We start from the raw sequence: 13,998 nt of genomic DNA, 5'->3' as shown, positions 1-13,998 counted from the left end.
AGCAGTGAGTCCAACAGAGGCAACCAAAGGCAAGAGTGAGAATATAAGAATAACCATACTGGGTCAGACCAATGATCCATGTAGCCCAGTATCCGGTCTTCCAATACTGGCCAGTATCAGATGCCTCAGAGGGAAAAAGCACACATTGGGGGAAGGGGGTGTGCACACATCCATAGTGAATATGACAGCCCCATTTGAGCATGGAGCTCTTACAGTTTCACTGCATACCCAGTGATGACAGGACAGGGGAGAAAGGGACTTGTCCCAGCTGCAACCCAGAGGTCCAAGGTGGATGGGGGCTCTCCTCCTGAGCCCTCACCCCCAATAGAGAGGCTGCTTCCCAGAGGTGGGGAGTGCTGAGGAATGGTAGAAGGAGAAACAGCGGAATAAAGACAATGGACTTCAAGAAGGCAGACTTTAGCAAACTCCGAGAACTAGTATGTAAGGTCCCATGGGAAGCCAATCTTAGGAGAAAAAAGCTCAGGAGAGTTGGCAGTTTTAAATAGACATTATTAAGGACACAAAAACAAACTGTCTGAATGCATTGGAAAGACAGGAAGTGTGATAGATTGGCCTCAATCTAATGATAGATTGGCATTAATGGTCTGAAACGCAAAGAGTCAAAGGTAGAAGAAAGTAGTAAGGATGTAAATATCAGTTAAAAAAGTTAACCGGTTAAACGATTTAAATGATTTTGTTTAACTGGTTAACCGCTAACTGTGGTAGTTGTGGGGAAACAGTGGGGGCTGAGGCCAATCCAGCCAGGGCCAGGCTCCTCCCCCGGCTGAGCCTGAGGGACCCCAGCAGAAGCAGCACAGCTGTGGTTGGGGCCGCTCCCTCTGACCCCACATGGGGCCACCAGAGTTAACGGATAACCAGTTAACCTTTTACATCCCTAGAAAGGAGATCAAATTTCAAAGGATTAATATAAAACAAAACAAAAAGCACAAGCATGAAGGGACAAAGTTAGAAAAGACAGGGCACAAAAATGAGATTAAACTAGCTAGGGACATACAGGGTGACAAGAAAACATTTTACAAATAAGCTAGAAGCAAGATACCAAGGCCAGAGTAGGCCCGTTACGCAATAAGGAAGGAAAGACGACAACAACAGAAAATGCAGCAATGACCAAATTATTAAATGTCTTTTTTGTTTCAGTCTTCACCAGAAAGATTAGCAGTGATCGTACAACTAACATAGTGAACATTAGTGTACATGGATTAGGAGCGAAGATTAAAATAGGTGAAGAACAAGTTAAGAATTAAGGTATGTCTACACTTAAAATGCTACCGCATAGACACTACCTATGGCAACAGGAGGATTCTCCTGTTGCCATAGGTAATCTACCTCTCCGAGAGGCAGTAGCTACGGCAACAGAAGAATTCTTCAGTTGACCTAGCGCCATCTACAACAGGACTTTGGTTGGTGTAACTATGCTGCTCAGGGGTGTGGATTTTTCACACCCCATAGAGATGTAGTTACTCTGACCTAGTTTTCTATTCTAGACCAGGCCTTACTTAGACAAGTTAGATATCTTCAAGTCAGCGGGCCCTGACAAAATACACCCTAGAATATTTTAAGGAACTGGCTGAAAAGATCCCTGAGCCATTAACAATTATCTTTGAGAATTTGTGGAGGAAGAGAGAGATCCCAAAGCTCTGGAAAAGGGCAAATATAGTACCCATCTATAAAAAGAGGACTTAGATCAGTCATCTTAACTTCGGTACCTGGAAAGAAAATGGAGCAAACAATGAATTTGTGAGCAGCTAGAAGATAAGGTAATAAGTAACAGTCAGTACAGATTTGGCAAGAAAAAAAAAATCAAGTCAAACCAAGCTAATATCCTCCTTTAGGAGAGTAACAAGCCTTGTGGATAGGAGGAAGCAGTAGACAGGATCTCTCTCAACTTTAGTACGGCTTTTGATACCGTCTTATGTGACCGTCTCCTAAGCAAACTGGGGAAATAGATCCCAGATGAACCTAGGGCAAGGCTGGAAAACCACCCTCATGGGTCGTCCTCTAGCGACCAGTGGTTCCCAGTCAGGCCCCTGGAGCGGGGACCTGGCCCGGGGCCGGCTCGAGTGCCAACTTTCAGCGAGGACTTGGGGAGCAGCCCAGAGTGCACCCCCGTTGCCGAGCTCGCAGAGGACACCCGGCGGGGCGGGGCTGCAAAGGCTTTTGGGAGGCCAGGGTTAGACGTCAGCAGCAGGAGCTGGGCAAGCGGGAGAGAGGGGCTGGAAGCCAAGACGGCTGCAGGCAAAGCCCCGCGCCCAGGGAGAAGGCCGAGGGCGCAACGACGGAACGGGACAGGCCCTGCCCGGGACGGAGCACCGGGGACAGGGACCCGGGGGAAGCGCGGATCACAAAGCAAACGGGAGGCAGCGATGTAACGGTGCTGCAAGGACCCAGCCCGCCCCCGCCCGCTGAGCGGGCCCCTCCACCCAGCGGGCGGTACGGAAGGCGGCGGGGGTCAATCCTGTCAGAGAAACCCCCCCCCCTCCCGCCACACGCGCGCGCTGCCCCCGCACTCACCGTTGCTCCGCTGAATCTTAATAAGCCGGCCGGGCTGGAGGCGGCTGCAGACCGCGGAGTCCATAGCGCCGGGGGGGAGGGGGGGTCCTCGGGGCCGCTGGACCAAGGGGAGGCACGAAGGGCTCCGTGGGCCCAGCGGTACCGCGTCCAATCAGCAGCTGGGCACGGCGGGCCCCCCGCAACCGCCGCCGATTTAAACTCCGCGCGCCGGCGTGCCGCAGTGCCTACCGGGAAACGCGGCCTCGGAACCACAAGCCCCAGCATGCTGTGCGTGTACAGGGAACTCCATCTCCCAGCATGCCGAAGGGGCGCCGGGCCGGTGCACCTATTGGGAACTACAACTCCCAGCATGCCGCGGGCCCGTCACTCAGAGCGCTGCGGGGCCTCCACGCGCGGTGCGCCCTGGGAGATGTAGTCCTTCTAGGGCGGCGCGGTCTACCTGCCCAGCTACACGTGGTGCTGACACCCCTGGCAGGGTTTCCCCCTCTGTCCGGGCCCCGGGCCTGCAGGCGAGGGGCAACCGGGGAGGGATGGGGAAATAAGGCCCTGACCCTGCCGGTAGGACCCAAATAATCAGGGATAATGGAAAAGAGGGGACAGTGATTCCCACTGCAGAGAACCCCTCCCCCACTCAGCATGTGCCCCCGTGAGTCACTGGCCACCCCGCTTCCACCCCCAGCCTGGACTCGTTGCTGTCTCCTGGAGCAGGGGGGTCCCATTACAAACACCTTCGTGTATTTACAGTGAAAGCTGGAAAGCGGTGTCTTTCCCTGTGTCGCGTGCCAGCAGCTGGTTGGGTTCGGCCTGGCCAAGGGGAAGGTCGCCGGCAGGGTGCCCTTGCAGCCGTCAGCCTCTGCACGGGGCTGAACTGCATCCCCACGTTGTGGGTGTGGTGTGGAACAGGGCCCCTGCGCTTCAGGCATTTCGGGCTGTGAAATTAACTTCCAGAGAGCAAGAGGCATTTCAGAATGACGCTCCCAGCACTACTGTATGCAGTGTTATTGTGGCCCTGTTCGTCCCAGAATATTAGAGAGGCAAGAGGGTGAGGTCATATCTTTTGTTGGACCAACTTCTTCTGGTGAGAGAGACGAGTTTTGGAGCTTCTTCCCTCCAGCCAGGCGGTGTAGCAATCAGGCAGCCTACTATAAGCCAGCTGCGCACATGAAGTTGCCCAGAGACTTGCTCTGCTGCTGGCCTTGATTTCTGACACACTTGATTTCTCTTAGGACTCCCCATGTCTCCCTTTCACCCCTGCATCAGCTGGAGGAATCCTCCTGGTAAATAGCAAGGCTGCATATCTTTGTGGTTTGCCCAGCGCCCTTTTTGAACAAGACTCTGCTATGTCTCTTGTGAAGTGGCCCAAGTGTAATATCCTCCAACATAAGGGCAGCCTGCAGGGGTGTACTGGCAATTACTAACCTCCGCCCTGCAGCCCCTCACCGACCCAACAGCCCCCTCTACCCCCCAAAACCTCCACAGCCACTCACCCACCCCACAGCCAACACTCATCTAAGTACACCATGGCCACCCACCCAGCATTTTGACAGGAGTCCTATACAAGGGGAAGTAATTTAGAAAATGTCTTACCACCTGGAAGCGAACCCCAGGGTGGGAAGAGAAGATAGGAATGGCCTTCCAAAATGGTCGGAAAAGAAACATTGTATCATTGTTGGCATGGAGACTAGAACTGGGGACAGTAAGGCCTTGTGTTTTTTCTGGTTTCCTTTAGCACCTTTAACGCCACGGCCTGTGCAAAGAGGGAAGTTAGCACCTGCAGAGAGGCTGGAAAAAAAAGACAAGAGAGGAAATGTTCCAGGAACTAGTGACTGCATCCCAACAGAGGGCCTCGAAGGCAGAAGTTTGGAGGGAAGCTTTCCTGGTGCAATCACAAAGCATCAAAGTAGAGTGCATGGCCTTGGAAAGGGACATGATGCAGACTCACACAGCACGGTTGGAGCACCTTTTGTGACAAAGGTCAAGCACTGCTCCCCAACCTTGCAATGTCCAGCAGACTATAGGGAACACACCAGACAGGGACAACCATTTCATTCAAGCTTTACAACTCCTTCCAGAACAATCCACCTACCAGGATGTGGTGACCAGATGTCCCGATTTTATAGGGGCAGTCCTGATATTTGGGCTTTGTCTTATATAGGTACCTATTATCCCCCACCCCCTGTCCCGATTTTTCACCCTTGCTATCTGGTCACCCTACTAATATTGAGAAGGAGAACCCCTTCAAACACATCACCTACAGGAGTTTCTGAGCCTTCAGTTTGGCCATGCCACAGTTCCACTGGCCTCAGGTTTGCACTGTGTTCTTAGTTTACTGTTTCTTTAAATCAAGTAGTTATGTATTCCCTACGTTATTTGTTCATTCAATCAATTTTTTGGGGTAGAACTCAGCTGAAAAAGGTCATTGAGGTACAGTGCAACCCACAAATTATGTAACATCCACCCGTAGTATCAATTCCTAATAAAGTCAGCACACAAACAAACACATTTCAGTCATTTCCTTGGCTACAACATATTCATTACCCACAACTATCCCCTGGGCACAGTGCATCCTTGACCCTGGTTCTTTGATCACTTGGGGCTAGATTCACAAAAGGACTTATGCACCAAATCATCACCTTAGGCACCTAAATCCCAGAATCAGGCCCCACTGGGATTCCCAAAACCCCTACTCAGCTGCTGCTGAACTTTGTAGACGTCTAATTTAACTCGGCACCCACAGTTTTGCAGGAAAAGTTCCTTAGGCACCTATGTTGCTGCCTGTACACGAAGCAGCAGAGCCAACCATCCCCAGGGCAGCTGCCGAGAGACCAGAAGCAGCTCCCGCCCAGCACTTCTCCGCACAGCTCACAGCAGAAGGGAGGGCTGGAGCGGGTCTGGGAGCAGGGCACAGACAGGCTTGTGGACTGGGACCTTGCTGAGATTCTCTTCCCTTCTCAGGTTGGGAGTACCAGCTCATCTGCAAACCCACAATGCATTGTGCATTGAAAAGCCTTTCTTTGAGCATTTTGGTGTCCATTGAAAGATGTGCCAATTTCTGTTCAGCTACTCTTCAGGGGATTGGGCTGCACAAAACATGGAGCCCTAAAATGAAATGATTTAGAAGAACCCCTAGTTTCTCCCCAAAAGTCAGCTTACTCTGTGCACAAGTCCTTCCTCCCCTGGTAATCAGGGGTGCTGGTGAAACAATTTTTATAGTAAGGGGTGATGAGAACCATTGAATTGAATTGTAAACCCTGTATATAGTGGAAACCACTGCAATCCAGGGGGTGCTGCACTCCTAGTTCTTCTCCTGCTAGGCCAGGGGCGGCCACCCTGGGGCGGCCACCCTGGGGCTCTGGAGCCATACGCGGCTCCTTGTCTAGGCACCGACTCCGGGGCTGGAGGTACAGGCAACAACTTTCCAATGGGCCGGGGGGCGCTCACTGCCCCACCCCTGGCTCTGCCCCAGGCCCTGCCCCCACTGCACCCCTTCCCGCCCCCTCCCCTGAGCCTCCCGTGCCCTCGCTCCTTGGCCCCCACCCCCGCAGAGCCTCCTGCAGACCACAAAACAGCTGATCTGGCGGGAGGGGGAGGTGCTGACCAGCAGGGCTGCCGGTGGGTGGGAAGCGCTGGGGGCGGGGCGGGGCGGTGGGGGAGCTGCTGACGTATTGCTGTAGCTCTTTGGCAATGTGCACTGGTAAATTCTGGCTCCTTTCCAAGGCTCAGGTTGGCCACCCCTGTCCTATACTGTTAATGCTTCTACTCTAATTTCTGTTTACACTGGGGGGAGTTTTTCAGAGTGAATGAAGCTTTTGCCTTTTATTTAAGATTTCCATAGAGCTGAACCTTTATGAGTTTATATGTAATTTTTGGATGCCTCATTTCAGTGAGGCAAATTATTGTAAAAAGTAGGTACAATTTTTATTTGATGACTATACAATAATTCATAACAGCCGTGAGTTAAATGGTTGGTTTTTATAAGCCATTGGAACAAATGTTTTTAATTTTACAAATTTGTTAGTTTTTTGGGGATGGGGATTTATGCAAATTCTAAAGAATTAGGGTTTTTTCCCATACAGAAAAGTGAATTTCACTTAAACTTCAAGCTGTTTGTCAGACGTATTGTTTGAAAACTGGTTAGGTCAAAATGAGATTAAAGGTGGGATCAGACGGAAATGCAGCTATCTGACATCTGCGCGCTGCAATTTATGATTGAGAAATTCTTGGGAAACAGCAGTTGTGCTGACTTCACTTTGATGCACTTGAACTGCAGAGGTTGCCATGTCCACCAGAACAGCTCCTGTAACCAAGGACCCCAACATCCCCTGTCCCCCACATTCAGAAAAAAGCAGCTCTTTTCACACTCAGGGGCTATTTGCTCGTGTGGGTGTACAGATTATAAGAACATAAGAACGGCTATACTGGGTCAGACCAAAGGCCATCTAGCCCAGTGTCCTGTCTTCCGACAGCAGCCAATGCCAGGTGCCACAGAGGGAATGAACAGAACAGGGAATCATCAAGTGATCCATCCCGTCGCCCATTCCCAGCTTCTGGCAAACAAAGGCTAGGGACAGCATCCCCCCCCCATCCTGGCTACTAGCCATTGATGGACCTATCCTCCATGAATTTATCTAGTTCTTGTTTGAACCCTGTTATAGCCTTGGCCTTCACAACATCCTCTGGCAAAGAGTTCCACAGGCTATTATTTACTGTTTTTATGCTACAAAAATGCTTAATGTAAGAACAAGACTCACAGTGGCTTCTATGGTATCTTACTTGGGGGGATGGCGTTGGATTGTACTTTTTTGTATTTACAGCCTTTTATCAGATTTTTTCCCCTCACACATTGGTAGAAAGAAAATGTTTAAGTCTGTTGAGTCAAGAACCTTGTTTCTTTGTTATGACAAAAAACTGTCAAAATGCTTTTATAGTTAAATATATTTTAAAGGGCAAGTAGATAGCCAGGGGTTCTCAAACTTCATTGCACTATGACCCCCTTCTGACAAGAAAAATTATTATTCAACCCCAGGAGGGGGGACTGAAGACTGAGCACACCTTAGCCCCCACCACCCAAAGCCCAAGCCCTATCACCCCAGGCGGGGCGCCAAAGCTGAAGTTCAAGGGCTGCAGCCCCAGGCAGGGGGCCTGTAACCTGAGCCCTGCCACCCAGGGCTGAAGCCCTCGGGCTTCAAATTCAGCGCCAGGCAGTGCGGCTCAGGCTTCAGCCCAGGACCCCTGCAAGTCTAATGACAGCCCTGGTGACCCCATTAAAACAGGGTTGTGACCCACATTGGGGTCCTGACCCACAGTTTGAGAACCACTGAGATAGACAAACGTCTGTGTATTTAGCAGCCCAAATGGAAGTTGTAATGAGTACGGCCATTTATAAAAACCTGCATTGTTAGACATATTTTAGCAGCATTTTCTAGTATAAAATAAATACAGATTCTCAAACGTCTTCAGAGTTTGGCATCACAGCTCAAGGGATTTAATAACCTGGACTTTACAAAAGGAAACTCCTGGGGAGACAATTAGCAGTTTTCTCACAAATGTTCGAGGGCAAAAACGCCCATTAATGTCACTGAGCTGCTTTTTACAGGGGATTAAATTTTACCTGGTGTAGTGAAGTGAAACAGCAAAAGGAAAGTAACAACCTCTTAGTGCGTAACGCAGCATGGGAATGCCAGTTTTTTATTGTCTGCAGTTCTTAGACATGACAAAGAAAATCCCTCTCTGAATGCAGCTGGTATTTGGGGATTGGAGCTGCTGCTAGGGAACCTGCTACCTTTCCCCCACAAAAACTATCCACCCACTTTGGAACAGGCATAGCTTCGCTACTAGCGGCTGAAAAGCAGCAAGAACTGTGATCACCAGCTATGACAAGTCATTGCCGAGTGCGGAGTTCATGGAATAGTCAGAGGTGGTTGTAAATTGTAACACTGACCGAGAGGGCAATAGCTACTCTACACTGAGCTGACCTGCTTCATTCAGGCTTCAGAATACACTGCCCAAGGAGTAGAATGTGCTATAACAGAAAACATTCTCTTCAGCAACCTGTAGTCATAAAGAAATGGGGAAAACCCCACAGTAACAGGGAAGGAACAGCTTCGGGGGGGGGTAAGTATAAACACAGATTGCTCCAAACAGCACTCACTGAGATTTTTCTGGTTTTGACCAAACACTAAGGAAGAGTGTGAAGGCAGTCCCCCACTACCACAAATTATACAGTTGAGTTTCCCACATTTGGGGAAATCACAGGGGTCAGCACACCCGCAGTGCAACGGATAAGCTTCAAACCAAGAAAACTACCTTCATGATCATAGTATCTCCACTACCACATAAGTAGGAGCTTTTCATGCCCAACTGCCGCCTGCCCTCGCTCGCCCCACACTCTCAACCCATGGTGGGGCCTGCCACGCCCTGACTGACAGCCCCACCCACACCGGCCCCCACTGCCGCGAGCTGCCTGGACATGGCCGCAGGGCCCCACCCTTCTCCACACCCAGCCCTGGGTGCCAAATTTGGGCCCTGCTCCGCAGCCTGCTCCCACTCCCACAGTGCTCTGCTCATACAGATATCTGCATACGTGCTCACACAGCTCCGCCCCTCTGGTCAGGCCCCTCCTCCTGCCTGCCTGGGGCCGGGATGCACTCCCCTGGCCAGCCCCGGCTTTTCAGTGCCAAGAGCCCCGCAGCCAGCCTCACCCCCACCAGGTGTCCTGGCCGAAGTGACAAACTGAGAGAAACATTACAGAGGGCACTGAGAGAGGCGGCACTTCAGCAAGATTTAGCTAGTTTATTATAGGATTTAGCTAGTTTATTATAGGATTGGCGACGCACGTTGTCTTCAGTTTGAGATCTGAGGTGCAATTGACCTGGCTGAGTGACCGGTCCGAGTGACCAGACTATTGTTATGGTTTTTGGTGCAAGGGACCATCTGTCACAAAGGCAGGCTCATCTGGGTGGCAAGATAGATTCAGGGTTCCCAAGGGGGCTGTCTGTGGCTCCATGTTAAGGGTGTTCATCATGAGCTACTCCAGACGTCTGGAGCCCTCTCATGGATCAGTAACTGGTTAGCAGATAGGAAACAAAGGGTAGGAATAAACAGTCAGTTTTTACAATAGAAAGGGGTAAATAGCAGACTTCCGAAGTATGAGACAAGACTACAGAGGTTAGGGCTGGTCAGTTTAGACTGGAGATGACTAAGAAGGGACACGATACAGCACCGGTTCTCAACCAGCCGTCTGCCAAGAGAAACCTGGGCTTGACCCACCTCTGACTCACCTCAGCGGGCCACCAAGCCTGCCTGCCTGGTTTGTGACGGGGAGGAGGGGCACAACAAAAATGGCAGTATTACTGCAGCAGAGAGCTCTCCCCCTGCCACCAGGAAGGGTTGCCTCACAGCCACTGACCCCACGAGCGGGCAGCAGCTAGCCAAGGAGACACGCTACTGCTCCGCCCCGCCACGTTAGCATTTCAGGGAGCATGGCAAAATGAGAGGCAGAATGTTGGGGGGGCAGCAGGTGACCCCGTGTGGCCCCGTCCCTGCTTCACCTCTGGTTGGGGATCCGCAGGGCCGTGTATTTATTTGTAGGGACCCCCGGTAAATAAAAAGGTTGAGGACCACTGTGAGAGAGGTCTATAAAACCATGAATGATGTGGCTGCAGCGCAGAGCGAAGTGTTATTCACCCTTTCCCCCAATCCAGTAAAGGGGCGGGGGACCCACCTGACAAAATGAAGGTGCCAAACTCCCTGCCATGGTGTGTTGTGAGGGCGAAAAGTATCACTGGCTTCCACGGAGAATGAGATGAGTTCATAGAGACTAGGTCCAGCAGGAGCTATTAGTGAAGTTGGTCAGTGATGCAATCCCCTGCTTGAGGCAAGCCCTAAATCTCTGACTCCACAGAGACCAGGAGTGGAAGATGAGGGTGGATCGATCACTCCAAATTTCCTGGTTCAGTACACTCCACTGGGGTAGATGGATCGTTGGTCTGACCCACTCTGGCCTTCTTACAGGAAATCATGGAGCTGAAAAAATTAATTGCTAATGAGCTCTGCTGCATAAGGTCATCCAGAATAACCAGATAGGCCAGTATGAATACCCTTTTTGTACCATTAAATATTAACACAGAAAGCATGGGGATTAGTTATTCTAATTCTTTCATTTGGGAATCATGCATGAAAAAAATGAAACTTGAAAATATATCTGACATTTATTTTCTACATTATGCAAGCCTTCTCTTAGCAAATTACTAATACCAAAAACATACAAAACCAAACAGCTAGATGAATACAGATCACAAAATAGCCCCCCACTGGAAAAACATCTCACTAACACATCGAGTTCTAAACACTGTATATTGTAAACAATATTTTTTAAAAATCCAGGGTTTTTTTACAATATACGCTTTAGCTATCAAGAGAAGTTCAAGTAGGAAAATCAAAACACAAATCTCCTCTTTTCACAATAGGGAACAGCCTCACTGAAGCAAAATATCAAAAAATTGGATAGAAACTCATAAATGTTCCTCTCCACAGAAATCTTTAGTAAAAACACTTTATTAGATTTAACTCATGTTTTAAAATCATCACACAAATTAAAGTTGGCTACTCAAGCCTTCTATGAAGCACTATGTCTACAGCCTTCTTGGTTTCTTGTTATAATTTTGCACAACTCTGTTAATGAACTTCTTGAATGCAATACATTCATCTTTGGTGGCTTCTCATGTGTCCAGTACTTCGTCTTTTCTCAGAACACAAAATTCTATTCAATGATGAAACAGAACGCTCAACTGTAGCTGTTGTGACTGGGAGTAGCAAGAGATGAATTCCTACTTCTTGCAGCCCAGGAAACACAGCACAAAGATCAGGTCGAGCCACTAGCAATGATAAAAAAGAAGTTGAAGTCAAATCTTCATTCATTCGTCGTATGATATTCCACTCTGTGTTCAAATTCTCTATTCTGGCCTGAGCACACGGCAGTCCCATTGCTGGTAGTGCCTCACTCCACTCAACTGTCGGTGTTTTATAGAACAGCGATCTGTAAAAGCTACGTAGAGGTTGAGTAGAATCTAGAAGTCGCTGTTGTAGATTTTTAAGAATCAATTCTGTGTACTTTTTCAGTTGTCTTAACAAACACTTCTTGTCCTCTTCACTTAAGGATTCAATATAAATGCCTTCATTATTCAACTTCTGGACTGAAGTCTTTGCTTCTTCCTGTACTTTTTCAGTGGATAGCTCTCTGATTGATCCAAATGTAGTTTGTATTGCTGGACAAAGATCTACTACTGTTTAAGCAGATTAAACCCCGAAACGTAGATGGCCACAAACCACATCCTCTCGAAATAAGTAGTGCTGCATAAAGTGTCTAGCGGAAATCAACTGAATATATATTATAATTGTAGAATACTTGCATATGTTAAGGAAAGATCAGCGTCAGCAATCTAATACCGGTTCTATGGCAATCAGCGTAGCAAAAAAACACAAGGTACAGCGGTAAAAATGCAAAAGAGAAACCAAATTGTACTGGTAAAGCAGCAATTGGCCCTTAACGTTAAGTTAAGCAGCAATGCATACATTAAGATAATCAAACAAACTTACCCTAAACTATGCCCGCATCTCAAGGCCTCATTGGCTAGAGCACATCAAGCAGGCTAGCGGCAACAAGCCATATAAACCTGCTACAGGCAAGGGAGAGTGTGATGTTGAGGATACATCCCGGAGAGTCTGCTCTCTGGCTGGTGGATCAATTCACCTCCCTCTTTCCAAAAGCTGAGTACCCCGACTTTCTTCTAAGGATCTCTGACAAGTTCCTGGCCAGAGCTTATGTACTACCTAGGCGTGAGTATCTGGGGAAAAATTGATGAGAGAGTCAATGATAAAAGAGCTCAAATAATTGATTGTCAGATTGATCATTTTAACTGGTTGATGAGTTCCTGATTGCAGATATCTAAGTTAAGAACTTTTTTGATTGAAGTTTCTTCTTCTTTTGTATGTAAGAAAGATTAGTATAATCTTGCAAAAGTCTCATGGTGTGTAACTTGTAATCCTTATTCACAACATTCTATCTCGCTTATGACCAATAAAACTTATATACCTTTTGACCCTATAGCACTAGCTGTTTTTTTCTGCCTTATCCAATTTTGGACCCTTATTTTCATTGCTCTTCTAATTCTTTGTTTATTAAAATCTTGGCAAGTGGTAAAAAGGATCTCAGAGCAATAAAACAATTAGATTCTTAAAAAAGGGGCTAGGGTGTTCCTCATACCACCTGGAACATCCTAGTGGAGAATAATGAGAAGGGCCTCTGCCCTTTTTCTTTTTTCTTTTCTCCGGTAAACTCCCGCACCTAGCACCATGAGGATGGCTCTTCGGGACCTCACATCCAGGAGCAACAACATCTCGCCAGCTCTTCAGGAGGAGGATGCCCAGAGAACCTCTCCCACTGCCCAGGACCTGGATGCTGATCGCTGCCCTGCTGCTCCTGAGAAAGCTGCTACCAGAAGAGCCCGCCCGACGACCCACGACCAGGATGCTGATCACTGCCCCTCTGCTCCACAGAGGGATGCTCCCGAAGGAACCACCTCCTCAACCCAGGACCCTGAAACTACTGATCACCCTGCTGCCCAGAGGAACGCCACTCCAAAGCGAACGCACTCCACAGCCCAAGATCTCGATGCCGCATACTGTCCTTCCAGACAAAGAGACATCATGGCCAGCGAGTCCGCGCCCCCCTCCCAGGAGCGACTTCACCTCCTCAAGCTTCTCTACCAGACCGAGAGGAACCACCTGTGCGAGGCACAGCAGAGATCTGCCCCACAGAGGGTGAGGCAGGGGAAGATGACTGCATCTACCCCCAGGACCCAATCCCTACAGGCCTCCTCCTCTGCCCCTCCTCTGCCTCCCATGCCCCACTGAGGACCTCCCAGCCGGATACTGCCTGTAGGAGAACCAGGATCATCCCCAGCGCTTCCAGACACGACTGCATCCCCCCAGAGTCCAACACCGGTGCTTCCAGAACCCCACTCCCTCCTGGAAGATCCAGCACTGCCTCGGAGACACGGAGAGCTGCCCCCACCACCACGCCAGGACCCCGGCCTCAAGATCCACCTGAACACCGTTCCCCAGTCCGAGAGACAACAAGGCCACAGACCGTCCCCACAGCACCTGAACCTGTGGAGACAATGCAGCAGGAGGAGTGACGGCCGCGAGCCAGGGTCGCCACACCATGGCAATCCGTCTGGATGGAGGAGCTGGCAAAGGCCGACAACTTCGAGAACTTCCACACCCTGATGGACAGACTGACCACAGAACTGCCTTTAGAAATCACAACCAGAAGGAGGGAATCCCAGGAGGGCACACGGACCACTCGCAGATTCCCTGCGCGGAGCCGTAACACTGCCAGAGAAGGCAGGAGAGGGGATGCCAGCAGCCGCTATAATCCGGCGGCTGCATCCCATATTCAGAAAC

At 49.5% G+C, this 13,998-nt stretch overlaps 1 protein-coding gene and 1 long non-coding RNA gene across 3 annotated transcripts in view; both read right to left on the bottom strand.

The window, feature by feature from the left end:
• Positions 1 to 2,724, bottom strand: part of LOC311525214 (kinesin-like protein KIF2C) — a 49,151-nt gene extending 46,427 nt beyond the window's left edge. The window contains exon 1 of one of the 2 annotated variants that reach the window (XM_084637134.1): positions 2,533 to 2,724. In XM_084637134.1, coding sequence (XP_084493260.1) covers positions 2,533 to 2,596 — 64 coding nt within the window. In that variant the 5' untranslated portion in view covers positions 2,597 to 2,724. The remainder of the gene's footprint in view (positions 1 to 2,532) is intronic. The other variant, XM_084637133.1, reaches the window with a different exon arrangement.
• Positions 2,725 to 9,346: 6,622 nt separating this feature from the next.
• On the bottom strand, positions 9,347 to 12,569 carry LOC311525615. The gene is made up of 3 exons (XR_014712825.1): positions 12,130 to 12,569; positions 10,256 to 10,557; positions 9,347 to 9,597 (listed from the first exon to the last, which is right to left on the bottom strand). It is a non-coding gene; the product is annotated as an uncharacterized lncRNA (long non-coding RNA).
• Between the last annotated feature and the right edge of the window lie 1,429 nt (positions 12,570 to 13,998).

Source organism: Lepidochelys olivacea, assembly GCF_965140295.1.
Source record: "Lepidochelys olivacea isolate rLepOli2 genome assembly, chromosome: 8".
NCBI classification, from domain to species: Eukaryota; Metazoa; Chordata; order Testudines; family Cheloniidae; genus Lepidochelys; species Lepidochelys olivacea.
This window is presented reverse-complemented; position numbering and strand designations above follow the sequence as displayed.